The sequence below is a fragment of the Trichoderma atroviride genome, chromosome 1 (genome assembly GCF_020647795.1).
Source record: "Trichoderma atroviride chromosome 1, complete sequence".
Lineage (NCBI taxonomy): Eukaryota > Fungi > Ascomycota > Sordariomycetes > Hypocreales > Hypocreaceae > Trichoderma > Trichoderma atroviride.
Window position 1 is genome coordinate 2,256,222 of NC_089400.1, and position 24,380 is coordinate 2,280,601.

Sequence of the window (24,380 nt, forward strand, 5' to 3'; positions counted from 1 at the left end):
AATTCTAAAGCCACGAATTGATGACTATATATGTTACACGGATAGTTCGTTCGAGTACCGTCTTGGCATTGCCGACTTGATCCAATATCGTTTACCTAATTAGAGCTGATTAGCATTCGTACGAGAAATGACCGTGACGATAGAACTGCTCTAAAAACAACATCTCTTCAACTATTTTTTCAGATACCCAGGTATAAGCACAACGACCCCCATCGCCGCCAGCGAGACCATCGCGGAACACCCAATTGCGCATATGACGATGCAAATTGAGCATTGGTACCCACGATTGCCTTGCTGGAAGCGACTAAAGGAACAGCATCCCCAAGCTCCCCAGAAGGGTCGCTCGTATCCGCTGACCGGAGGTAGTCTCAGACGGCTCTTCCTATAAGAAAAAAATGGGTGATGTAGTTCATCATGTAAGGAGAAGGAATTGTATTTTTCTTTTTGCGTGTATGCGTGATGGCTGCGTGGAGGGAACGGAAAGGACAAACGTACATTTTACAGCTGTGCAGTTGGCTGTCTGTCAGTGAACGATAAAAAAGAATAGCAATATGAAGTTGAGAAAGAAAGAAAAAAAAAAAGAAAAGAAAGCAGTCAATGAAAACAAGCTTCAACATCAAAAGCGCGACTGCGAATCTTTTCCCCTTGATTTCTCGATATATTCAAGAGAGGGTTTTAGTTTAGGAGCAAGAAAAAAGAAAAATTGTAGCTGTGGTACGGCAAAGCTGTTCCCGTAGCACGTGAATCACTCATAAGTGGGAATCTTAGCTCAGAACCCCCACTTTCAACTTTTCTTAGTCATTCACCCAAGCAAAGTCCCCATAATTTCCTTCGCATCAACCAACTGCCTAACTCGCAGCCCCGTCATTGCTTGCTTGCTTCAAAGGCATGACGTGACGCTGAAAGCAAAGCGCTTTATCTGCCTTATCTGCAGAGCGGCGTTCCATCAGGCAGGCAGCGGCTATTTCTTTTTGCGACCCTGCTTCTAGCTTAATTCAACCCATCTCTCCCCTGCTAGTCCTCCGTAGCTCCGTAGCTCTACTTCTTCTCATCAACCTCCCCGCCTTGCATTGCAACAGAAATAGCATCATCAATCGCCATGGCAAAGGGGATTTCGGTCCTCAAATTTGTGGGCACAGTGTCCCTCGGCCTGTTGACGGTGAGTTTTCCATTGTTGTGATGTTTTCTTTCGTTGTTTGTTGTGCCGTCTTGAGAAAGGGCCGTGGTAGCAACGACGAAAAATAGCCGACTGCCCCTCTTCTCTCAGCAGAGTCGCATACTCGGCTGCATCATCGCAGCTTTAGCCGCCGATAGAAACAACCAAAAGCCAAAGCAATCGGAGCGAGCTATAGCAGCAAAATGCCAATGAATCGCATCGCTACCAAATAGTCTCGGCTCTGGCCTTCAACACCAAGTGTGATTCTGGGACTGACTCTTTACCGTCGCAGGGCGTCTCATATACCGTCTCGGCCGTCACTCTCCCGACCCTTGTCAACCTTCCATCATCGTCTTCCGCCGCCCACGCCTTGACCTCTCTCCAATCCGCTCTCCGTCTTCCAGTCCTCGCCCTTTCGTCTCTTGCCGCCGCTCCGCTATTCCTGTCGTTCGTCTTGTCCCCGCGCTATGCTCGCCACCCGTACCTCTTCTATACGTCCCTGCTGGCTGTGCTGTCTGCCGTAGCTCCTAGCTACCTCCCCAAGCCAGCCACCTCAACTTCGAAGCCTTCCGGCGCGCGCAAAGCCACTTCGTCCAGGGCCAGGATGGAAGCGAGCTACGAGGTTTTGGGTGATTCGCACAGCGAGGGAGACTTGCCTAGCGAGTCAGAGCTTGAAGATATCAATGGCGAGGAGGTCAGAGCCAACATTGACGGTGCCGCGAGAGCATACCTTGCCAGGACTGGCCTTGCTGCCGCTGGCTTTGTGCTGTCAGTGATTGGACTCTGGGGTGATGGTGCTCCCAGGTCCATTCGCTATTATTAAGCCATGAGCTGGCTTGTGTAACTTGTAAGATGTCTGCAGCAAGTCCGATTGGTTATGATTGCCAGTGGCTGGATTGGGACCATGTATCAACATTCTGGAAAGTTGACCCTTGCAACTAAAAGCGAGGTAGCTTCATCACTCCCTCATCAATTATTACGAAAGAATTAGGAGAGAAAAAGAAGGGGGAAAAAAAACGGCTTCAAATGACAAATTATGAAAGACAGTTGTTAATGAGTCTGTACAATTTGAACTCTTTTATTATTCATAGCTATCCAATACGAATCATATTTAAGCATTACGGACAGTTTGAATCATGACAATATTTTGATTAATAGGGCGGTGATATGGTAATATCCAAAAGTATAATCCTACTAGAACTGGCTGATATCTCTTATGACCTAATATATACCTACATCTTTGCGGCAACCTTGCGAGCAACAAACGAAAACAGTAAGTCACCTTTATCAATAGACAAACCGACGCAAGAAAACAATGCTTGATATGCGGGTTGCCATACTGCCAGGGCGAGTGGTATCCCACCCACTTGGCTACAATATACGAAAAATAATAAGAGTCTATCTATGACTCTTAAGAAGAGAAATATATCTGCTATTGCAACGCTTGAGAAAAACAAAAGCCAAACAGCCGTTGTCGCCATTCCCAATGTCCACCCATTCAACGTAATTCAATTATAATGCCCTTTGAGCCTCTCGAGAATACGCATCGGTGCCAACTTCCAGCTCAGAGTGCTCCTATTTCTGTTCCTGTTTTTGTATTGGCATGCCTTTGCTTAAAATGGGTCTTAGTTTTTGACTGTGTAATGCTTTTTCTTGACTGCGCAGTGCTTTGCCTCATGTTTTTTAATACTCCGTTTATAGATAGACTTTAGGCCGCAGTTGTAGCGGCACTTGTATATTTCTCCGCGTTGATTTGGTACCATCTCGGGATGTTTACGCTTGATGTGTTGCAGGAGATGGTCCTCCTGACCCTTGCGGCCCCTTGTCCCAAATTCAAATGTCGCAGTACAATGATCGCAACGCATCCTTCCATCTGTCGATGTGCCTGTGCTGGTCGAGGCATTTCCCGCTGTGATGGTTGAGCAAGGCGAGATAACAGTGGTGGCCGGAGTTGACGACACACCGGGAGAGCTGCCCGCTGGCGCGGGTTCCATGACGGTGTCGACCGTACTTGGACAATCAGTGATGAATTTGGAGATGAGAGTGATTGGGAGCTTACCCAGGGGAGTCGACCATGGCATGATGATTATCGTGGGATGACTGAACAGCTGCAGTATGATCCTGAAATTTCTCCGCCCAGGGTCTGTCTTCCAGCTCCCAAGGTCGATGAGAGGCGCCCATTCGATGTAATTGGCAAGAATGATGTAGTTTCGAAATATTATCTGATCCAAAGCCTAACCTTGCCCGCCTTCTGGAGTCAGAATGGGTAGGCGGTGGGTCGAAAAGTCGTATCGAGACACTGTCATGATGTTAGTCTGATGGACGCAGGTCAAGTACCTGAGCACCTACGAAGCAAATAGAGCAGGGCAGCGCCGAGTTTGGCGACTGTCATGAGAACTGTGATGCGAGCCGAAATACTGGACTGTTCTACTTCTGGATCGGGCGACTTGGAGGTATCGGGATGCAGCTTCTCTCGTACCCTTTGCGTGGGTGATGGACACTACTTGGTTAAAAGGAATGAGTGTTTTCTCACATGTATGAATGTTATGAAACAGTTGGAAAAGTATTGTTGTCGCAGGGTTGCAGCTGGTAAGAGCCAATGCAATTTCCGGGCCTGATCAAAGAGTCCGGGTGCTCTTACCAGGCGATTGATTAGGATTTGTGAGGATTGTTAAGAACTCCGAAAAACTGTCTGCGCCTTCTTGAGCGGTTGTTGAGGCTGGGACGCCAGAGATAACAAGCCATTTCGAGTAACTGATCATGATCATCTGGGCTTAGTAGAGCAGCCCATCATGGGATGCCGTCAACAAATCCAGATAATGTTAGCCATATGTGTAAATTAACATCATCATCGAGGGCTCTAGTGTGCTTACTACACGTATTTATTCGATTACCTTGGCTGTGAAGGTAGAACGATCAGCCACTTTGTGTGTCTGCGATTGAGCAGCGCACATGGCGACGACGGTGTGATGCCGTCAGGGAATTGTGGTAATGGCGGCTAGTCAAAAGATGGGAGCTTGCTGAAGCGGTAAGTGGTAGAGGGTACCAGCTATGAGCTTGGATACCTGTTTGGGAGCGATGAAGATTAGGGCAAAGAGCGAAAGTAATGAAATGCGACTTCGTTACCTCGTACCGCCTTTTCGCAGCTTTAGACGAGGCACCCGGCACTATCAGTGCTCTAGATGCATTATTGGTTCGCTTGGAGTTTGACGAGCTCATTTTTCTCAGCGGTTGCTGTGCTGTCCATCATCATATCTTTAATTTGTGGTGCTGTGGCGGGTGTTTGTTGGAAGAGCTTAGATACAGGCCTGGGAGTATTTGGTGCTGTGATAGGCGTAGTGGGTGTCGTGATGGTTATTTCGACCTAGTGTTTCTTAATTAAGTGTTGCATACCAAGATTGGCTACATTGTCTGTTAAACTGTAATTTAGTTCTGTATATATAAATTCTCTGATTTGGATCGATATGCCGTTTGGAGTTTTCCATCGTCTGAAAGAATACATCAACGAGAGCAGAAGGACTTATATATTGAACCAGCTTCTATAAAAACCTCGGCTGCCTTGCCTTCAAACTAGTCTCAGTTAGAATATCACTATAGAGAAGCCTTGTGGCTATTATGCATCGCAATGATGGCATTTTCGCTATTGCGAATACCTCTCTCCCACACAGGATACCTGGCTTCGTACCACGATACGATGCCACTTGGGCCAGAGGCAGAGATGCATTTTGCAAGCTCGATACCATCCGTGATGGCATTGTTTGCGCCCTCTCCTCCTAGTATTGGCTCTGCATGCACAGAATCGCCCATGAAAAAGACACCCTTCTTGGCGAGTGCGTGAAGCTCCTGCTGTTTGACAAGCACTGTACGCATAAGCCAATGCAAAACACGCTCCATCCTCAGTTTTTCCGCGTCAAAAACCTCTTTAAATGGCTGACTTAATCCACTCAGGTTTTCCACTTCATCGAAAAACTCCTCTGGAATATCTGTTGCTCCTGACACTGGGCGATTGGGTTTGTGAAGAGGATCCGTAGGGCCTCTGGCCGGGCGCGAGAAGATCCAACTCACGCTTACCACATCAACCTGTTGCTCATTGATGGATATATTCAACACAAAATCGTCTATTTTCATCTCCAAGACATTTGAACCCTTGAATGCTGGGGCGTAGATGCTGTCGAATAGAGCGCGCTTTACTCGTCGCTTGCCATTGAAAGCGACATATGGGAGGATCCCAAAGGGCGTGTCTGGAGAGAGGGATTTTCGAGTATTTGAGTGCGGTCCGTCAGCTCCAATTACACACGAGCTCTCAATCCTTTGTCCATTTTGCAGGTATAAGGCAACCCCCGATGATGTTTCTTCCACCTTTTCCAAGGGGTGCTCCCATTGGACATCGAGACCCTCGCGAAGCAATTTCTCTAGCTTCTCGCGATGAGCACGAAACGAGACGGAATTTGTCTTCCCAGGATAGACCATGGATTTTGGCTCAATATGCCCATTCCCGCCTAGCGATGCGTCCACGGCTATACGACGCCTGAAGGTGAATTCATCCAGGCCTAAAATATCCAGCAGTGGCATATAAGACGAGGCGTGAAGCGTGACGCCATAGCTATGGCGGGGGGGTTGAGGGCATTCGCTCATAAAGCACCGCTGGGACCCCGTGCTTGAGAAGACAGCGACCGAGCGTCAAGCCTCCGATGCCTGCTCCAATGATGCGGACTGGTTGCTGTGGCATTTTGATGCTGCGTTGTAAGATTTGGCGTGGAGTTTGGATAAAATTGAAGTAGAAGACGAATTTTCCCTAGTCTAGCATGGAGGATTGAATTTGTAGTTGTCCAAGATTCATGACTACTGAAAAATTATACCGGGCTGCGGCTCGCGCGCATTATTGGCTCGATTTGTGAAAAAGGACGCTGCTGTAGAGATCGAAAAATTATATGCGGATATGTACATGTATTAGATGACCCCTCAGTTACACAAGAACATCCCAACTCAGCTTTGGATGAAAGGTACCAAGCGAGAAGGGCGAGAAAGATCAAGGGGTTGAAGATAGGTAGGGCAATGACGAATTAACCATGTGCGCTATTACAGTGGTTGGTTCATGGAGTCTTTTTAAGTGCACGATGACAATTGGTCGCGATTGAAGTGCACGGGGCGCATAACATGGATATGCACAGAGTAAACATGGGGCAGCCTATGTTTATGGAGTAGTATAACAGCTCTAACAGCAGGCGCTGAAAGCCCGAGCTTGGCTACAGGTAGGGCAGCAGATTGGTGCGTGTTACACAAGTTCGGCCTCTTACGTGCACCCTGTAAACAGCAATATGCTGCCAGCCTTATTTTCGTCATGTCGAGACTGCAGTCCAGCCTGGATATTCTTCTCTACAACATGCGAAACATCGTCTCATAAAATGGCTGAGGCTCTCGGCATCATATCATTTGGAGTCAGCATATGTCAAGAGGTTTTGACATATTACGATGCCTTCAGAGATTCTGAACAAGACATTGGCCAGATGTGTGCTTCCATCGAGAATGTGGCCAAGACGCTTCTGGCAATCGATTTGACTCTTCGTCACGGTAATTTTGACCAGAACATCATCGCCGTGGTTGAGAGTAGTATCAACCTTTGCATGCAAGGATTGCAGACCTTGGAAAAGAAGCTTGTCAAGATTCGCTCAACCCAGGCGGATGGCACATTGAGAACTCGGCTGGAAAATACGAAGCGGAAGCTGCTTTATCCATTCAAAGAAAGCACCCTTGCCAAGTTGAGAGAGATTTGCCACGATCTTAAAAGCAATCTTGGCTTAGCTATTGATGCCCTAAACGTGTAAGTCTCGATTTAAGGCTCTGTTAGCTACTACCTACGTTCGGTGCGCAGAGAAGATTTCATGCTCAAGGTATCTTGTAGTCATGCGGCTTTTATAACCCAGCAGCGTCTCGATCTCATCTCTCATCTTACTGCTCGTGTATCGAAAACAGTAGGGAGTATAGCTACTGATGTCGCGAGTGTCACTACGGATATTCGATCATTTCGATTGGAGAAAGAAGGTATCGTGAGAAATACACTGTTACTTCACAAGACCAGAGCTGAGAACTCCCATATTAGAAAGCATCATGGCGGATATCTACGCCTGGCTGACACCTCTTACAATGATTTCTCGAAACAAACACCTGGAGAGCTTCGCAACCAAGGTCCGCCAAGACAACGGCGCTCAGCAACTGCTGCAACACGAACAATTCAAGTCATGGATGACTTCGACTGGCACTACCCTATGGTGCACTGGTTTGCGTAAGAATACCCCTTGATCAGATAGAGACCGTTTTGACTTATTAGTTTTTTCACAGCTGGTATTGGAAAAACGATAAATGTGTAAGTAATCCCTCCATTGGCACGAATGATGAAGCATCTAAAAGAAGCCTTCATTCTACAGGTCCTATATAATCGAGGCATTGCGAAAACTGAGTCATGGGAGCGACCTTGGTATTGCTTACGTCTATTTCAGCTACAAAGACATTGAGACACAGACCCCGGTCAACGTGATGGCCAGCATTCTTCAGCAGCTTATTTCCGACAAACAAAGCTTTCTTTCAGATCTGAAAATTTTATATGCTCAACACATCAAAGAAAACACGCGACCATCCGTTCCCGACATAGTCTCGCTTCTTCAAGATGTTGTTCTTAGCTATTCCAAAGTTTTCATCATCATTGACGCACTAGATGAATGTACCGACGCTGATGACGTTCGATTTATACTTTTGACAGAGTTGAAGAAATTACAGCATCGGATGTGTTTGCTTGTAATGTCTAGACCGATTCCTGATCTAGAAGAGCCCTTGGAGGGCGCTACTCGAGTCAATGTGGAAGCCAGTCTCATCGACATCAAGAACTATCTTCTGCAGCGCCTTGAAAGTACGCGAAGTATGCAGAAACATCTTGCAGAGGAACCAAGTCTACGAGATAAGATAGTATCAGTCATCGTACAGAAAATTAAGGGCATGTAGGTTTAGACTTGAGCTTTAGACGTTGCAAGAACCATTGGATGCTGATCTGCAGTTTTAGGTTTCTCATGGCTCGACTATACTTGGACACGCTGGTAAAGAAAACGACTCGTCGAAAAATAAAGACTGCCTTGGAAACGCTGCCTGAAGGTCTCGACTCTATATATGAAGAGCTGATGAATCGGGTCAAATTGCAAAACCCACATGACCACGCAGAGCTGGCAATGAGAGTGATTGGCTGGATATTTTATACCTCTAGGCCTCTTACTGTTATTGAGATGCAAAACGCTCTGGCGGTCGAACCCGGAGACACTTGCTTGGATGATGATGGTATCCCGAACCGTGATTTACTCGTGTCGGTATGCGCCGGCATAGTGATGATCAATGATAATAGCGACACGATCAGTTTTGTTCACTATACAGCACAGGAATACTTCCAACGCAGCGGTCAACGCCTTTTAGACCATGCAAATAGGGATATTGCCGCTACTTGTCTGACGTATCTACATTTCGACAGCTTTAATTGCGACGCCACAAAAGCGACGAGCCATGATGCGTTTCTAACGCTGTTGCAAAACAACCCGCTTCTCGGCTACGCAGCGCAACACTGGGGAAACCATCTGAGGCAAGTTAGCGACAGAGAGATTAACGAGCAGGCAATTGTATTACTGAACGATATAAACAAAGTGCGTCTCATCGCTTGGTTGAAGGAATATGCAGATAACCTGGTCAAAGGGACCTATTTTTGGCCACGGACACAAGTATCCGGCTTAACACTAGCTTCTTCTTTTGGTCTCACGGTTGTGGTATCTTGTTTGATCAATTCAGGCGCGTCTCTGCACGAAAGAGACTCAAACGGGCAAACTGCTCTGCATCACGCCGTGGAAAATGGGCATACAGATACTGCGGCATTGCTGTTAGACATGGGCGCTGAGATCAATTCGAGAGATCTCGACGGCTCATCGCCTCTCCACCAGGCATCCACCAACGCTGACGGAGAAACTGCCAAGTTGCTCATACTGAAAGGCGCCGATGTTAATGCGGTCGATGGCTATAATGCAACGCCCCTATACCGCGCCGCAGAGGCGGGGGACGAAGTAGTCACCCGGCTTCTTCTCGATGCAAATGCCGACCTACTTGTCAAGAACAGTTATCTTCAAACGGCTTTACACAGAGCAGCTGATAGAGGGCATCTTGCTATAGTGGACTTGCTCCTCAAGCATGGCGCAGATGTCAAAGCGAAAGATCACTACGGATACACGCCATTATATCGGGCTGCCGACCAAGGACATGAAGACGTGGAAAGACTATTGCGAGCTTTTACGCGACGAGGTTAATTTTATGTTATTTTGTGAGTGTGATAATGGAGGTGTGCTATGAGTTGGTAATGTTGTTTCAACTTGCGAATTCCTATATAATCTAGTACTACTCATTTAGGTAGATTTGCTACCTTTGATGCGGCATGCTGTATCGCCAGCGTGGAGTGCTGGCTAGGAAATTAAATCCTTACAGAACTATACTATATCTAACGCTTAGCAACTCTTTCCTTTGGTTCACCGAGCAACTCTCGTGTGCAGATCTGGTACATAGTATGGCAATTAATGGCAAGGAAGCACGGGGAAGCACTAGCCTTCGAAATTGGCATGAAGTGGCCTTGTCAATCAGCTGGCTACAGACTCTGCGGCTGCCATGTTGCCCAATGATGATTACTCTGTAGCCGCCGTGAGCGTAAAGGGTAAGAGGATTGGGTAGAACGTGGTCGAGACCTAGTTTCAGCTCGCCACCAACTGATATTATCCTAGAAATGGCGCGTTTGCTCCTCTTGAACCTGGTCGAGACCTAATTCTAGCTCACTCTACCTAAGCCATTTGAGCTGGCTAAGACTTAATTCATTTTGAGTTGCATTGGCTTCTGTTTCTCTCTCGAAGTGAGGCTTTGGAATCCAAGGCTACCTACATTTTTCGATTGCTTTTGCTTGGTGACTGGCACTACAGTATAGTACATGGACATTTGGCACCTTGCGACAACATTTTAGTTATTTGGAAGATGGTTTATTTATTTACCTACTTCTCAAACTAAATATCTGGCAACACTTTTTCGTGTACTTGTAAGGCACTCCCACAGTGCGCAATCTCATGCCCAAAACTCTCTCCATGTCAACCAAGACCCGCCAGGACCATTTTTGGACCTCTACACGAATGGTTTCAAAGCCCAAGAAAGGTCCACCAGTCAGCCCTATATGTATCTAGAATACCATGAACGACTCGGCGCCCCATGGTAGGGCGTCGTGGAAATCCTGGCAATCGATCGGGTTGACAGGCCAGAAATCTCTTGCGTTGCCGGTACAGCCGTTGCCGGTGAAGACTCGGACCCTAAGGCCAGGAATATCGGAGGTGAATAAGAGGGAAACGACGCCGGCTGGTATATTGAATTGTTGACAGCCAATGGCCTGTTTCCCAGTACGTACGCCGCAAACGCCGCCGCTGACTTGGTTGCAGTCAGGCAACGAGCAGTATTTCAACCACCAGCCTGGAACCGTAGCCAGGGGTACCTGCATCGCTGACCCGCCCTCATGGCCAAGCCTGACTTTGGCGGCGGCGGCATCCGTGTCATGGGCTGAAACAACGGGTGAGGGCATCGCAGACCAGAAAGCAAGGCTAACAAACGGGGCGAAAGACTTGAGTTGCATCTTGAGGGAGTTGACGATGGAGAAAGATAGGGCAAGGAGATGTTGAGATGGTAGTTGATATGAGACGATATGAGACAAGATGAGAATATTTCGTGCAATGGATTGCTTGCGGGTTATGTTGAGATAGAAGCATAAGCTGCCTATGGATATCGAGAAGAGAAAAATGATAAAGATTATGGAGAAAGGAGGCGAGGGGATGACCGAAACTTAAATAGCCATCGGATACCACGCAATCCCCTCCCGGCCATACACGAATAGAAAGTCTAGCTCGGTGCTTGGCCTGTCTCCCCCTGCTTCTTGGATTCAATAGTCTTGACGAAGATTGCCTGTTTGGGCATTGTATTGATGAGCTGAAGGGCTTTCAAACCAGCCCCCCATTAACTGGCAATGGCACCGGCAGGGGGCAAGCCGCCTTAGACATGTTCACCGGTAGGGCAATGAGATTTTGAAGAAACCAGGAATATTTGACTACATGTAGCACAAGGGGGGAAGGGTGGGCATCTACTTCAACTATTATATATGATTCATGCTCATAACCATGTGGCCTTCCCCGTAGCCCACTGCTGCTAGTTTGGCGGATCTGGGAATTCAGGAGGCAATAAGCTGCTCAAATTTCTAGTCACAATGGGAAGCAAGAGCAATAGAAAAGTCATAAGAAAAGTCTCTAGTGTGCTATAAAAATTGTCTGACGAAGGAAGCACAAAGTTTCCAAGGCTCTAGGGATGATGCCTCCGACTATGGGCACACCTTCAACTATCGACCACTGGTCCTCCACAACACAAACAAACGAGAGAATTGAATGAGAATCACACTCGGCTACCTGCACATTTCCCCCCGCAATTCTTGGCTAATGGGTTTTGCTCTTAAGCACTCTGGACGGTGAGCTCACCGTGGTCGTTGTGGATAATGACAACATCTCTGCGGAGCTTGGTGAAGTCAATGGGGCAGACTACTCCGATCTTGGTGACGTCAATGAGCTGTCCCTTCTTAAAGTCGCCGATGGTAACATAGTAAGTGTTGACCGGCTGGATCTGGTAGTTCGTCCTGGCCTCGGGAATGAAGGTAGCAGCGGGTCCGTCGGAGCCACCCTTGGCACCCAAACCAATCATGTATCCGGCTGCAGAACATTTCATGTTAGCAGGTTCAACCGGGGACGAAGCCCGCCAGGGTAGAGGTGGAGGTTAAACGTACCATTCTTGGCATCCTCGTTGCTGAAGTTGCCGGTGCGGATCTCAAAGGCACCGGGAAAGCTTCCGTTGGGGAGAGCTTTGGTGGAAAACTGAGGAGTGTCGTCGGCGACAAGCATGCTCAAGCTAGTTCCCGGGACTGGCTGACCGTCGGACTCGGTGTGACCGAGGGTAACGGGCTCAGTGCCGGTGACGGTAATGGTGACGCTGCCGCTAGCGTTGGCCTTCTTCTTGCCGACAATGGCATTGTACTCGTTGACCAGTTCGAAGAGGATCTCCTGTTTGTTGGCGGCCTTTTCGAGGGCGAAGACGTTGGACCAGATCTTCTCCTGGACGCTACCTATCACATCGGGGACTTTATTGAAGAGAGCATACTGCTGGAGGCTACCAGACTGGTTCTTGACGGTAATGCTGTATTTGTTAGGCATCTTGAAAGTGGTTTGGGGAAGAAGTAGTGAGTGTGGATGTTTGGAGAAATTGAGTGTGAGGATAGATAGTTTGGAAGCTGGAAGATTGCTTTGAAGTCGAGACTGTGTTGATGATTGCTGCTGATGAAACGACAGTGTTGTATCGGGGAGGACGATGGTTTTATATACGTCGAGATTGGCAAGACTGGACGGCGTTTCCTCTGACCAGCGACAAATTGTCCCCAGTTCAGCCTGGAAACGAGGCAGACTTCCACGGTGCTAACCCCCCTTGAGCTCTGATAGCAAACACTACACCGCCGCCTAGACCAAGGCGAGACGCAGAAGACTGTAGGCTGACTGCATTCGGAGACGAAGCTCCCAAGACTTGTGTTTGCAGACGGTGTTTCCGTCACGAAGCTGTGGTGATGGTGGCTTATCCAGCAGTCTAGGCGCCCTCACCTGGTCTGGAATCACCGCGCCGTGCCTAATGAGGTGAGGATTCTGCTTGTTCCGCCTGAAGTGGCAATCGATAGAATAGAATAGTCCCTCTTCAGCCAGCCCCGGGGGATGACTATGCTGAATAGGACGTTGAGCATCAGCCTCCCCTGAAGTGGCGGTCGATAGAATCGAATAGTCCCTCTTTCAGCAAGCCCCGAGATGATGATTTCGTCGAATAGGACGTTGAGCATCAGACTCACGTCCCTCCCCTCAGAGAGATAGAACATAGAACCTGCATCGGCGTGTCCGTGAGGAGGAGAGAGCAGCGGTTACCAGAGCAGGGCCTTGACAAAGAAGGCCTGAATAGCCGCCGGGGCGTTCGATAGTTGCTCTGATGGGGCCACCCAATCGCGCCTCTGGGCTGAGTATCGAAGTAAAAGGGACCCAATTAGGCAATGCGCAGCTCTTTGACTGCGGGGGTTGGGATGCGACTTTGCCGCGTGCGGGTGGTTGCGGCAAGACGGGACGGCAGGTCCTTCCTGATGGTGCACACGTGCAGTTCACGTTCACGAACCAGATCAGCGGAAACTAATGGACGCTAGCGGGTATACCCGCCTGTCGCTCGTCCGCACAAGGCTTAGTGTCCCGGCTAGCGGGAGCTGAGGTAGGGTCTAGAAGGGGTCTAGGAGCTCTGGACCGGCTCGGGTAAGAGTAAGCCGGTAGGGCTGAGGCGTGGCTGGTCGGATTTGGAACGATGGCTTGGAGGGACAAGGAAGAGCCAAGCTGGGGAAACAAACAGATGTACTATAGCAATACTATCGGCTTCGGTTCTCTCCTCTAAGCGCCACCGACTAACCCGATTCGCCCTATGTTTCGTGCCCTGCATGTACACTACCGCGGGCAGGGGATTCGGCTGTGCGGATAGACGCGGAGCCTCTTCGTAGGCTACCTAAACTTCAAGTCCCATGTTTCTCTCCGACGTCTTTCTTGTTGATCACGATTCCTGCTTGCTGTTTCGCACCTTCAAGATACCCCTACTGTAGTTCGCCGGAGCGAGGCTCTTCCAGTCTACCAGTGTAATCCCCTTTTAGCATGCTGCTTTCGACCTTGTCGAAGAGCACCATGGCGCCGTATATTGTCTCCATCAACAATCAGTCCAATAGGAAGCAGGCGTACGCCATCTTCGCCGCTGCCCCCGTCATCAAGCGCAATGGGGTCTCGACCATCGACGTCGTCACCCGCATCATCACCAGCGTCCGGGGCGTCGCCAGCCCCCAGGGCCAGGCCAGCTTCATGCTGTCCAAGAAGCTCTTTGCGACATGCGGCGTTTACGACGTCGAAGCTGACCCATCACCCCAGAACCAGCACAGGAAGCGCATTGGCACGGGCATCGAGGTCGTTGACCAGCGCCCCGTCGACCTCGGATGCTCAGATGAGCACGGTAGGCCTGTCCCCGGAACAACGCTCCGGATTGAGTGTTCTGATGGTACGCCGGCGTTTACCAAGGAGGAAATCACCCGGTCGGGCGCCCCTGGTTGTTTTTCCATCCTGACTGGTCGAGACTTCTCGGTCAAAGAAGCTAGTAACAGTGAGTTGCTCATCCTCCTCCTCCTCCCCTACTAGGGACCCTACTCGTGTTCCAATGCTGCTGCATCCCATCCCCCACCCTGGTCTTCTGATATCCTCAAGTGCAGTTGCTGCGGGCGTCTGATGCTGACCAGGGGCGACAAGACCAGTACGTTGTTGGCTTCTGTTCGTCCATGCGCCAGAATATTGGACCCTATGCCACCTTCGTCCCCGAGCCGGGCCAAGAGTACCAGATCGCGCCGTCCAAGATATTCTACGTCGTGGTGGGTCAATTCAACCCCTACGACCTGACCAGCCCGACTCTGAAAGACAGCCAATCGACGTGCAAGGTGGACTTTGGCGCGCTGGGGACGGACCAAGTCACCTTAACCCATAATGATACAGGTGGGCTTATCAGGATGAGGGTTCCTGGCGAGGAGGCGACGTCGCCGGTAAACTTTGATGTCTCAGGGTCATCCGCACCTGCCGACTTGGGGTCGAATGTTACTGCTACTCGCTCGGATTGAACAAGATTGATTGTGCAGGCTTCTGTTTAGCAATTACCATACTCTAGTGAGATTCATTCCTTGATATAGTTTTAATCTTTGTCACCTAAATCAGCTGCAAGGCATGATAAAGCTGCTATTGAAGCAAATAAAAATAATAAAGACTGAATAAAGGAAGCTACCACATTGTCTAAAGGTCTTGGCAATAGACTCTCAAGACTTCCCAAGGCCCTAGAGAAGCCAGTAATCGCCTCGAAGAAGCACCCCCGATTTCCAGTCTGGCGGACTAGCCTTGTCCCCAGCTGCCCTCACTGCTTCTGTACTGTTGAATCAGATCCTTGCCGCCGTAGGTTTCAGTACGGACCAATTCAATCACATGCTCGAGCTCCAGCGACCCCTTGTTAGGCTTCCTGAAGGCCCACATGGCGGTGTCTGTTTCGTTCCAAAGGTAGTAGTTATTCGTCTTATAGACGGTGAGGAGATAGGTGTCGCCGCGGTCGTAATCGACCTTTACCATGATAGGGATGAGATTGTCAAGATTAAAGCTCTCGGCAAGACTAGGAACCTCTGATGTAGTATTAGTGATAGGTACTTAAGAGCAAAGATTAAAGAAGAGAAAGGGGCAAAAAGCAGGAGAGAGAAAAGAAAGGCGAACCTGGGTCGCGGGAGAAGTACGTCTCCAAGTTCATGAGATTTGGGTCGTTGGACCAGGAGGAATCCGACGGTAAGAGTCCACGGTTGAGTCTCAGGTACCGCGGGACACGCATCGGATCCTCCTCGGGCACTGGAGGTACGGGACCGGACGACGAGGAACCTTCGCCGGCGTTGTCTCGAGCGCCGGCCTCGGCCGAAGTGTCACGGCCTGGGTTGGCGGGATCAGTGTCCGGCATCTTTGGTCTTGACAGCAAAGAAAAGCAGACGAAGATGGGCTTTTCGGATTTTGGTTGACGAATAAAGAGAATACTGTTTAGGGATTATCTTTTTTGACCTAGGAATAGAGCAGAAGAAGAGTATGGAATTCAAGGCCAGAGCTCGTTGGGGACGTGATATCTGCCCTTCCCCGGGCCGGCGTTACCCGGCCCCCTCATCTGCACAAGTTAGGTAAAGTATTGATCTTAGGACTTACCCGAGCTGAAGATCCTCCCTACCCTCATCCGGTGCAAAGTTAACTATTGAAGGTAGAAGAGGTGCATGCATGCATGCACGTGGGCCGATAGTTTTACGGGGCTCAGAGATCCAGGCCATTCGCCACCACACAGCATACCTATCGATGGAATAATATACATGTACGGCATCCTTAGAGACCCTGCTGTGATTGCCTTAGCCCTAAATAGCTTCTAAGCGCCTACCGTGGCCACTAAACGGCATTTGTCGGAAATACAGATGATGCAAGCAGTCAGCTCACTGCTGCCTCAAACCATCCAGTGCGAGGCCGACTGGAACTCCGGCCCTCTAGGAGGAAATCTTCCGCAACGAAGTTGCAACAGCTATTGGTTTATGGCTGGCTGAAGAGTTTAATATTGATTTATGGCTGGCTGAAGTGCCCAAGCCTCCTATTGGATGTACAACATGTCAGCTCGAGGTGGTTATCCGCCCCAGCCATAGCCATCCTTACCAGGGGGGAGAGGTGGCTTAAGAGAAGAGGAAGGTTAGCACAGAGAAAGGGAAGATCAAAGGTGAGGAAATGACAGATAATTTGATATAAGATGGAATATCAGGCCTGTTTTCAAGGCATTGTCATCTCCGTCATTGCCTAATCATTCTCATCCGTCTCGTCAAACCCCTCTTATTGTTTGTTCCCCCCTCCTTTACAAGATGGCAACCATAGTCTGGGACGATGACTTTGGTGTCTTTGCGGCTCCGTGCCGCCTTGACCGCAGCATCTTCAAAGCTGAAGGTGGCCTCATAGCCATGGTAAAGCATTTCTACAAGTGGCTGAACGCTCTCCGGTGTGTTGTATACCTTATCCATTCACATCATAATAGGCCTATACTGATAATTAGGGTAGCGTGGAAGTTGAGGCAGGTTCAGTGGGTAGGACGGCAGCCTGCGGGATTCCTGGAGACCGTGTGATTCCTGTCATGGATCTGCTTGACACATTTTTTCCTATTAATGGGTAAGCCAACGAAGACGATCTCTCGACGAGTTTCAACCCCCCCCCCCTCCTTCTTGCTATTTCTACTATTTCTACTATTTCTACTATTTCTACTATTTCTACTATTTCTACTATTTCTACTATTTCTACTATTTCTACTATTTCTACTATTTCTACTATTTCTACTATTTCTACTCCCTTTACTCTTTTAATATGGTTATTGCTTATACTATTTTCATTATTCCTCTCTTTACCCTCATCCGACCCTTAACTCCTTTGTTTTTCCGCTCCTATCTACGGATAGATGGATATATCAAAATGATCTAGCTCTTATGAGTCATTCTGGTATCAGTCTACATGCCTCGCCATATAGTACTGTGAACAGAATAGGAGCTCCATTCTTTAACAGGATCTTGTTCACAACCTCGACATAGCAAGAAGTAAACAGCTAGTCATATGACTAACCTTTGTCATAGACGTGTTGATATCTCATGCCACCTTGGAAACAACGCCCGCACACGAGACCCTGATCCTGTGACCGTGCCATGGGGTCCCAACAACCAGGACTTGAAGATCATCGATGGGCCTGCAGCCCTTGGCTACATATTCAGCGTCGCAATGCCTCCTAACGGCGCCACATACGAAAACTACCTTGTGCCGCTGCAAGCAATTTACAGTCGCTGCCTCTATCTGGCGTATATTCGCAAGATCGGGACCCCCCGGCCAGTCAATAACGTTGGGGATCCCCCTGTCATGAGCTCTTGCATCTACTTCCGTGACGTAGGCAATCAATTATGGTTCCTCCTCGGCAGCACATATACTCTCTCATATGCTGTGGATGGAGCCGATACAGCCGATCATAATGCCAAGAGACGCCTGATGAATGGCTGGAGACGAGAGCAGGTCCTTGACCCAGCTTTGCAATCATACGACCCTGATCGCGACCTCCCCCCAGATCCTCATGTTCTGCCACCTGTTCTGGAACTAGCCGTTGCCGAGGCTATCTGGAGGAGCCTCCTCAATATCCCTCTTGGAAATAATGATGCTATTCTCGATCATACAGACCTCCCACCTGCGGACCCCTGGGTCACTGTGCCCGAGGATCGCGCAGAGACTCAGTTCGAGATCATTGAAAAAGCGGTGAACGCTGCGTGGAAGCTGGCCAACCCTCAAGATCTTGATCTTGTGCCCTTCCCCCGCAATGAACTCTGGGACGCGGGACCGTTCAGTGCTGCCCTGCACGCGGCGCTGGTGAACGTTGTGCGGCGTCGGTGGCTGTTAGGCAATGGCCGCGATAATGCTGCTATACGGGATGAATACAGACATGTGTTTGACATCATGTTTGTCCCAAGGATGTTTCGGCCCGATCCATCTAATAAACCGAATATAATACAGGGGGAAATCGATCCTGGACAATTGGTACCGACTTACATGACCCTGAAAGACAACCTCTTCAAAGAACTCTATGGGGACGTCAACACAAGCCCTGTTCTTCGCATGCTGGATAATTTATATACCTGGGTCAACGATGGAAATGATTACCTTGCATTTGCAGGTCCAGCGGTTCAAAGGTATGGCCGCTGTGCAGAGACATACCCGATTGCAGGTATAATGTAGGTCCTCTTGCCTCTCCTCCTTCGCCCTCCTCTTCCTTATCCTCTTCCTCTACTTTTAACCTAGACTCCTCTCTTCTCATAGAGAAAAGTTACCTAGTATCCCAATTCTGTTATCCAGTACTCCAGCTGTAGTATCGCTACTGCTGCTACTGCTGCTACCGCTATTTATATATATATTCAGCGGCTGTGCATTTGGATATGTGGACTGGCTGCTTTGTTGTCGTACAGCTGGGGTGTTGGATAACTTCTCCCCTTCTTGTCCTGCCTCTTTTCCCTCCTCCTCCTCCTAGCCTCATAGACAAAATTTGAGTAACCAAATGATATAGGCCGCATTATACACCAGGACGAGCTCTCCTAGGTGCACCAAATCCATCCCAAGTGCGTGGATTCGCAATGAAAGTCAGGAAGTTTAGCAACAACACCAGCGGAACAACAGCCGTGAGTCTAGCGATCAACTTTGACAGCACCACGCTTAACAACTTCCACGCCAATAAAGGAGGGGTATATCGCAAACCATGCAATAATTGCCAGACTCTTCTGCCCGTATTAGACGCACCTACCGGAGCTAATGGTTATGATCAAGATATGCTAGCATTCTGTGATGGTGAGATTCATTAGCCAGGACGAAGAAGACGGAGGCTCTAAATTTGGAAGAGGATGAAGAGGGGACGGGAAAGAGAAAAGCCATTTAGCACCCCAGTTCTGTTATTCAGCACTCCAGCTATTGCATAGGCTGCTGCTGCTGCTGCTATTAATGCTACATGTTATAATGTTACTAATGCAACTGATGCTGCTCCTATTTCATGATATATTTAGTAATTGTATATTTTAATATGTAAATTGACTGCCTTGTCAAGCTACAGTTGGATGCGAGGTGGTATCGCCCGGAAGAAAGCCCATCTGAGAGCCCAAGCATCCTGTAACTCCGTCAAGGGTATACTGCAATGACCGAACCGCTGGCCGTACTGTCATGCATGGCCTGCCTAAGCCACGGGGTTGGCCAAGAGGATGCTAAGAACATGCTGGCAATGAAACAAACCGTGTATCTAATACCGCAGATCCGTCATCTCCAGAATCCTTGGGCCTTGACTCATGCGCAGGTATCCAAAAGATCACTGGATTCAAGAAATGTTAACTTGGCCCACATGTGATGAGACTCTCCCCAAAAAAGTATCAGTAGAATGATGTTGGTATGGTTCACCTTGGATCTCTCAATTCTTCCGCCACTAGGAAAATGATTCTCCCTGCAAATTGCCGCCTTTAAGGGAAGCAGATGTCCGCCTGACCTACTCCGTCTAAGCCACTCAATTTCTGCGTTGGGTTGAACATGGCACCTACTCTGGCACATGATCCCGCCGATTTCCCTGATCTGTCAAGCAGACATCTCCTTGACTCCTTAGATCGACCTGATATCGAGTCCTATAGGCTTGCTTATAGAATAGGAAATAGAGTTCTGTCTATCCCTCTACATGCTGATCCCATCATATATCTACCACTTTCACATCTAATTGTTTGCCATTAAGGAGCATCGACCCAAAATTTACAAAGGACTGCGTGAGTTTCCTTTGGTCCTCTTCTGTGGGCTCCCTAGACCGCGCCGCCTCCAGTACACTGCTGATGGTGTCCAGCTTTTCCCATACTTGAATAAACCTGTTGGGCGTTACCTTGCCCAAGGTAGAGAAAGCTTGCTTCATGGCATCATGCTTGGAAATCCTTGCCAGATGGTCGTTTGTAATTGCGATGCCTATGACAGACTCCGGGTTCGGATAGGCGATTCTAATGGCCATGATACTGGCCTTTACGCAGTATATAATCATGGCGGCCAGACCAGCAGCCAGAGCTGTAGCCACGCTCGAGCCCGTTTCGTACTTGAAGTCAGCCACGCGACTTGTGACGCCAAGCGACTGCGTCTCGGACGAGGTCCTCCCCGCCTGTTCTTTTACTACGTCGACGCCGGGGAGGACAAAGGAGATACCGTCGTCTGGGGTCCAATCAAAAACGGTGCCATTAGCACGGGCAGCGCCGATACGGAAGAAGTGGTCGCGCCAGGGGCCGCTTGGATAGTCGACTTCGGTGAATTTCCCTTCATCAGGCGACGAGCAGAACATGAGGACCTTTTGTCTGACGGCTACTTTCAGAATCTCATGGACTAAGTTCAAAAAAAGACTTAATATTACTCTACTAATCTTTAAACATGAATTTTAATCGAGAGAAAGACTTACGCTCATCTTCAGTTTCATTATCGGGTGATGATTTCGGCAGTGTCCATGACATGGAAATGATAGTGGCGTTTTTAGCGAGCGCTGCTTTGATTGCCTGGAGACAAAAGGGTTCGTACATTAGTGTCGTTCGTAGTCTTGGCTCTTTCATGTAGAATCGGTAGTGAGGCTTACCTGTGCCGCGTATTTTCGGTCGATCTGGCTTTTGCCTCCGTCTGTGTCGTAAGTCCTGAGTCGTATAGGATATATCTTGGCCATGGGGCATACACGCAGAATCATGCTGGCCATGACTGTCCCGTGGCCTCTCGCCGATGAGAAGGGCGGCCGCACTTGGTCGTCATGGTAGTCAAAACTCTTCCCTTCCAGAACTTGACCAGAAAGGGTATTGTCCAACCTATCGACGCCGTCATCGATCAAAGCCACAACAACATCGTCTTCTACGTCACCTTCGACGTTACTTTCGGGGCGCATCGGCTTGTTCGGACTATTAGTCCATTGCTCTAGTGTAGCATCCCAGAAATGCTTCATATTGCCAGCAAATCTGGACGTGGAGCCTAACCACCGATGTGAGTTGATACCATTGACAGGAGTAGACGACGTGAAATTAGAGACGCCTTGAGCTGTTAGCTTAGAGTCGCCGTCAACATCTACGGCTTTTAGTGTAACTTTGATCTCTCCAGTTGCTTCAAATGCATCTTCTTCTCTCAATTCGACCCTCTTGTCTCGAGCGTCTCTAAAGTTTTTGTTGAGTCTTAACCGAAACTCTTCAAACTTTTGTTTAATCCACTGGGGATCGTCATGCATCTAGTCTCTGTGATCAGCCAGTAACCTCGAATTTGTAACCCGGGAGCAACTCTCTGGGAGCTTTCATACCTTGCTGGCCGCTGGGGTAAGAAGATGGACTCTTTCTAATCGAGGCAGCATTGGCAAGCCTTCCGGCTCGCTCCATGCCCGAAGCACAGCATTACTCCCACTCCATCTCAGCCACAGCTCTCTTAATTGCCTATCCGGAAGAAGCTCCACATTCTTTGGATCTTCGTTTGTGGGTACCACCTTCTCCAAGCTCCTCGCACTCACTCTCAGGATTGTTTCGGGATCCAAGTCTGTCTTTTGCCAATAAAGGGATTCAACGACAAAACGTTCAAGACATTGTTGAATAGACCGGTCTGTATGAACCTTTTCTCCCAGGTCACCAGAGTCACTAACAGATACTCTGATAATGTGGCGGACCCCCTTCTCATAAAGCCAGTTAAAAAAGTACACCATATCTTTGCGACCAAGATACTCCTGCTGCCTATTTTCTGCTTCCCTCTCACGGTCCGCAAGACGACCCTTGACGGTCACCTCGACTCGGGGAAACGTCACATACTGCAATACTCTATCAAATTTGAAGCCGGATTTGTTGTCTTGGCCGAACTGCTTCACAAACTCGTTCCATACAACTTTGGCCGGCAAACGATCGTAATCAAAGCTGATTTGGACATCTAGATTCATTCTAATTAATTCATTTGTATGTGTGTGTGAGTATTCATATGCCCCAGCTCACCATTCATATTTGCTCCGTAGAGGAAAGAAAGTACCATCTCGGAGCTCCTAGTTCTCATATAGTGTAGCTTCAATTTTAGGAGTATTTCTTTGCAAATTCTTCGTTTCGCACTCCTTTCGGCAGTAATATTGGGTTTATTGACGTTACGAGGAGCTTCGGTGGCCAGGCTACCTTGCTCTGACTTGACGTCCAATCGACCCGTGTCTCTTCTTTTGATTGACGGATTAGCCGGCGACTCCATCGGCTTAGTCGGACTCCTTCTAACATTCGACGGAGCGGGCACTGTAAGAGTCTGATTCTCTGTGACAGTAGTCCGAGATTGAGAGCTTCTACTGGCATCGTGGCCAGTAGTTTCTTGGCCTCTCATACGGTCAACATGGCTCTTGCGTTCGAGCGCTTCTTCTGCCTCCGCTCTTAATCTGGCCTCCTCTGCCTTCTTTCTCTGACGTTCCTTTTCGCGATCGTCCATCTTTGCCTCTTTGCCTCTAAAGACTATCGATGATGCAGCATCTCTCATGCTGGTTTGCAATTTGCCGTCTTCCTTGGGATCTTTCGGTGGCATATTAACTGCAGGCCGAGCAGCGCTGGTTGGATGATCCGGCACCTGATACGAATTACGCTCCTTTTTCTTTGCCCGATATCGATCAATCTCGGTTTGTTTTGAGTACTGAAGCTCCTCATAGACGGAACGTCCTTCAGCATTTGCTAAATCGAGAAAAGTTGTCTCAGATGATGTTTTCTGCCGTGTAGCGTCCAGATCACGGGCGATAAACAGGTTCATGATTTCAGCACCAGTAGTAGTACATTGCTTGAACGATGCTGCATAGTGCATCGGTGTATTCTTATTATCGTCTTGGGCTGCTAAAGCATTGTCGCTGGCATTCTCTAGTAGCATTCTGGCCGTGCTGAGATTCAATTTTCCTAAGAAGGCAGCATGTAGACATGTTCTATCGCCTTGCGCGGTCTGTAGGAATGCGTTATCAAGACTTTGCTTAGCAGATGGAGTCTTACTCCCGATGCAGGCAGAGATCATGTATTCAGCCAGTTGATGCGTGAAGTCTCTAATTGCCATATGTATTGGGTTGTATCCGTCGTTGTTTTGATGTACCAGAAGATTTGGGTGATCTTCAACTAGTCGCTGAACAAGACATTCCACATTTTCGGACTTCATGTCGTCGCGTTTGATCATATCCACTATGGCGTGCAATAGATTTTCTGAGGCAAGGACAGAGGACTGGCCGGCGACGGCGCCGTGTTCGTTAAGAAATTTATCGACATCGATCTCTCTGTCGTATATTGTTGTTTTGATTGCCTTGACTGCCGCCTTATATTGTTCTTGGGAACTTTTTTTGTCTTTGCTGTGGACATAATCGCCCGCGTCTTGTTCGTATTCATTCTCATAGTCGTTTGACTCGTCTGTATCACTGTCCGAATCCATCATGGTTGATCTTAGGTATTGGAATTTTGCAACCAGCCAGTCAAATTCTCTCTGCTCCACCAAGTTGGAAATTGTCAGGAGATTCTGCACTACGAGTGTGAAAAAGGAATTTATCAGATCAAATGTGTGTCACCTGGTATCATAATAAAATGAGGGGGCGAGTTCGGAAGGCGACCAATGACTGGACATCTAGCAACAATCCCTTCAATCCTACCATACCCTGAAGGAGTTGCCAAGACACACAGTGCACAGTGTACATGTGGATGTCGATAGGCCGTGTGATTCATCAAGGTGTCGACATATTCGCGCAAGTGTATGCGAAGCGCCGCATTTACACGAATGCTTGTCCCAGTTTCCTCGCTAACTTCCGGGCAGTAAGCTGCCTTGGGACATCGAGACCTTTCTCAATTCACGTACAAACACTAAATAAATAAGACTTTGTAACTTCTTAGCTGAAAAATTATTGGCGCATTTGAAGATGGACCAGAAATCTTGCCGCTTATGCCTCATTATGGAGCTCAAAA

General features: G+C 48.6%; 10 protein-coding genes across 11 annotated transcripts; 4 read left to right on the forward strand and 6 right to left on the reverse strand.

Annotated features, from left to right (window-relative positions):
* Nucleotides 1-890: 890 nt before the first annotated feature.
* TrAtP1_000843 (uncharacterized protein) lies at nt 891-2,273 on the forward strand. The gene is made up of 2 exons (XM_014090827.2): nt 891-1,159; nt 1,449-2,273. The coding sequence occupies exons 1-2, from the start codon at nt 1,100-1,102 to the stop codon at nt 1,977-1,979; spliced, it is 591 nt and encodes a 196-aa protein (XP_013946302.1). The 5' UTR covers nt 891-1,099; the 3' UTR covers nt 1,980-2,273.
* Nucleotides 2,274-2,781: 508 nt separating this feature from the next.
* Nucleotides 2,782-3,150, reverse strand: TrAtP1_000844 (uncharacterized protein; the record flags this gene model as incomplete). The annotated part of the gene is made up of 1 exon (XM_066110740.1): nt 2,782-3,150. The coding sequence occupies one exon, from the start codon at nt 3,148-3,150 to the stop codon at nt 2,782-2,784; it is 369 nt and encodes a 122-aa protein (XP_065966813.1).
* A 1,597-nt stretch (nt 3,151-4,747) lies between these two features.
* On the reverse strand, nt 4,748-5,791 carry TrAtP1_000845 (uncharacterized protein; the record flags this gene model as incomplete). Its single annotated transcript, XM_014090828.2, has 1 exon — nt 4,748-5,791. The coding sequence occupies one exon, from the start codon at nt 5,789-5,791 to the stop codon at nt 4,748-4,750; it is 1,044 nt and encodes a 347-aa protein (XP_013946303.2).
* An 879-nt stretch (nt 5,792-6,670) lies between these two features.
* TrAtP1_000846 (uncharacterized protein) lies at nt 6,671-9,755 on the forward strand. 2 transcript variants are annotated; one of them, XM_066110741.1, is made up of 6 exons: nt 6,671-6,977; nt 7,059-7,198; nt 7,257-7,439; nt 7,496-7,520; nt 7,582-8,148; nt 8,211-9,755. In XM_066110741.1, the coding sequence occupies exons 1-6, from the start codon at nt 6,781-6,783 to the stop codon at nt 9,484-9,486; spliced, it is 2,388 nt and encodes a 795-aa protein (XP_065966814.1). In that variant the 5' UTR covers nt 6,671-6,780; the 3' UTR covers nt 9,487-9,755. The 2 variants fall into 2 exon arrangements, with proteins under 2 accessions (XP_065966814.1, XP_065966815.1); XM_066110742.1 differs by having other exon boundaries at nt 6,671-7,198.
* Nucleotides 9,756-10,065: 310 nt separating this feature from the next.
* TrAtP1_000847 (uncharacterized protein) lies at nt 10,066-10,980 on the reverse strand. The gene has a single exon (XM_014090830.2). It carries the CDS (start codon nt 10,836-10,838, stop codon nt 10,395-10,397), a length of 444 nt encoding a protein of 147 aa, XP_013946305.2. The 5' UTR covers nt 10,839-10,980; the 3' UTR covers nt 10,066-10,394.
* A 721-nt stretch (nt 10,981-11,701) lies between these two features.
* Nucleotides 11,702-12,453, reverse strand: TrAtP1_000848 (uncharacterized protein; the record flags this gene model as incomplete). The annotated part of the gene is made up of 2 exons (XM_014090831.2): nt 11,702-11,955; nt 12,030-12,453. 2 exons carry the CDS (start codon nt 12,451-12,453, stop codon nt 11,702-11,704), a joined length of 678 nt encoding a protein of 225 aa, XP_013946306.2.
* A 1,414-nt stretch (nt 12,454-13,867) lies between these two features.
* TrAtP1_000849 (uncharacterized protein) lies at nt 13,868-15,050 on the forward strand. The gene is made up of 2 exons (XM_014090832.2): nt 13,868-14,458; nt 14,602-15,050. Exons 1-2 carry the CDS (start codon nt 13,963-13,965, stop codon nt 14,961-14,963), a joined length of 858 nt encoding a protein of 285 aa, XP_013946307.2. The 5' UTR covers nt 13,868-13,962; the 3' UTR covers nt 14,964-15,050.
* A 120-nt stretch (nt 15,051-15,170) lies between these two features.
* On the reverse strand, nt 15,171-15,924 carry TrAtP1_000850 (uncharacterized protein). Its single transcript, XM_014090833.2, has 2 exons — nt 15,598-15,924; nt 15,171-15,509 (listed from the first exon to the last, which is right to left on the reverse strand). Exons 1-2 carry the CDS (start codon nt 15,830-15,832, stop codon nt 15,229-15,231), a joined length of 516 nt encoding a protein of 171 aa, XP_013946308.2. The 5' UTR covers nt 15,833-15,924; the 3' UTR covers nt 15,171-15,228.
* Nucleotides 15,925-16,757: 833 nt separating this feature from the next.
* Nucleotides 16,758-19,011, forward strand: TrAtP1_000851 (uncharacterized protein; the record flags this gene model as incomplete). The annotated part of the gene is made up of 4 exons (XM_014090834.2): nt 16,758-16,891; nt 16,951-17,058; nt 17,514-18,643; nt 18,980-19,011. 4 exons carry the CDS (start codon nt 16,758-16,760, stop codon nt 19,009-19,011), a joined length of 1,404 nt encoding a protein of 467 aa, XP_013946309.2.
* A 1,123-nt stretch (nt 19,012-20,134) lies between these two features.
* TrAtP1_000852 (uncharacterized protein) lies at nt 20,135-23,859 on the reverse strand (the record flags this gene model as incomplete). The annotated part of the gene is made up of 5 exons (XM_066110743.1): nt 20,135-20,802; nt 20,876-20,969; nt 21,047-21,676; nt 21,746-22,356; nt 22,419-23,859. 5 exons carry the CDS (start codon nt 23,857-23,859, stop codon nt 20,135-20,137), a joined length of 3,444 nt encoding a protein of 1,147 aa, XP_065966816.1.
* Between the last annotated feature and the right edge of the window lie 521 nt (nt 23,860-24,380).

Excerpts from the sequence above, each read along its gene's own strand:
- TrAtP1_000843 (XM_014090827.2), top strand. The coding sequence starts at position 1,100 with ATGGCAAAGGGGATTTCGGTCCTCAAATTTGTGGGCACAGTGTCCCTC. Across the intron at positions 1,160-1,448 it reads TGTCCCTCGGCCTGTTGACG|GGCGTCTCATATACCGTCTC; the intron begins GTGAGTTTTCCA and ends TTACCGTCGCAG.
- TrAtP1_000846 (XM_066110741.1), top strand. The coding sequence starts at position 6,781 with ATGCAAGGATTGCAGACCTTGGAAAAGAAGCTTGTCAAGATTCGCTCA. Across the intron at positions 7,199-7,256 it reads ATTTCGATTGGAGAAAGAAG|AAAGCATCATGGCGGATATC; the intron begins GTATCGTGAGAA and ends CTCCCATATTAG. Across the intron at positions 7,440-7,495 it reads CCTATGGTGCACTGGTTTGC|CTGGTATTGGAAAAACGATA; the intron begins GTAAGAATACCC and ends GTTTTTTCACAG.
- TrAtP1_000847 (XM_014090830.2), bottom strand. The coding sequence starts at position 10,838 with ATGCAACTCAAGTCTTTCGCCCCGTTTGTTAGCCTTGCTTTCTGGTCT.
- TrAtP1_000849 (XM_014090832.2), top strand. The coding sequence starts at position 13,963 with ATGCTGCTTTCGACCTTGTCGAAGAGCACCATGGCGCCGTATATTGTC. Across the intron at positions 14,459-14,601 it reads GGTCAAAGAAGCTAGTAACA|ACCAGTACGTTGTTGGCTTC; the intron begins GTGAGTTGCTCA and ends AGGGGCGACAAG.
- TrAtP1_000850 (XM_014090833.2), bottom strand. The coding sequence starts at position 15,832 with ATGCCGGACACTGATCCCGCCAACCCAGGCCGTGACACTTCGGCCGAG. Across the intron at positions 15,510-15,597 it reads GTACTTCTCCCGCGACCCAG|AGGTTCCTAGTCTTGCCGAG; the intron begins GTTCGCCTTTCT and ends ATACTACATCAG.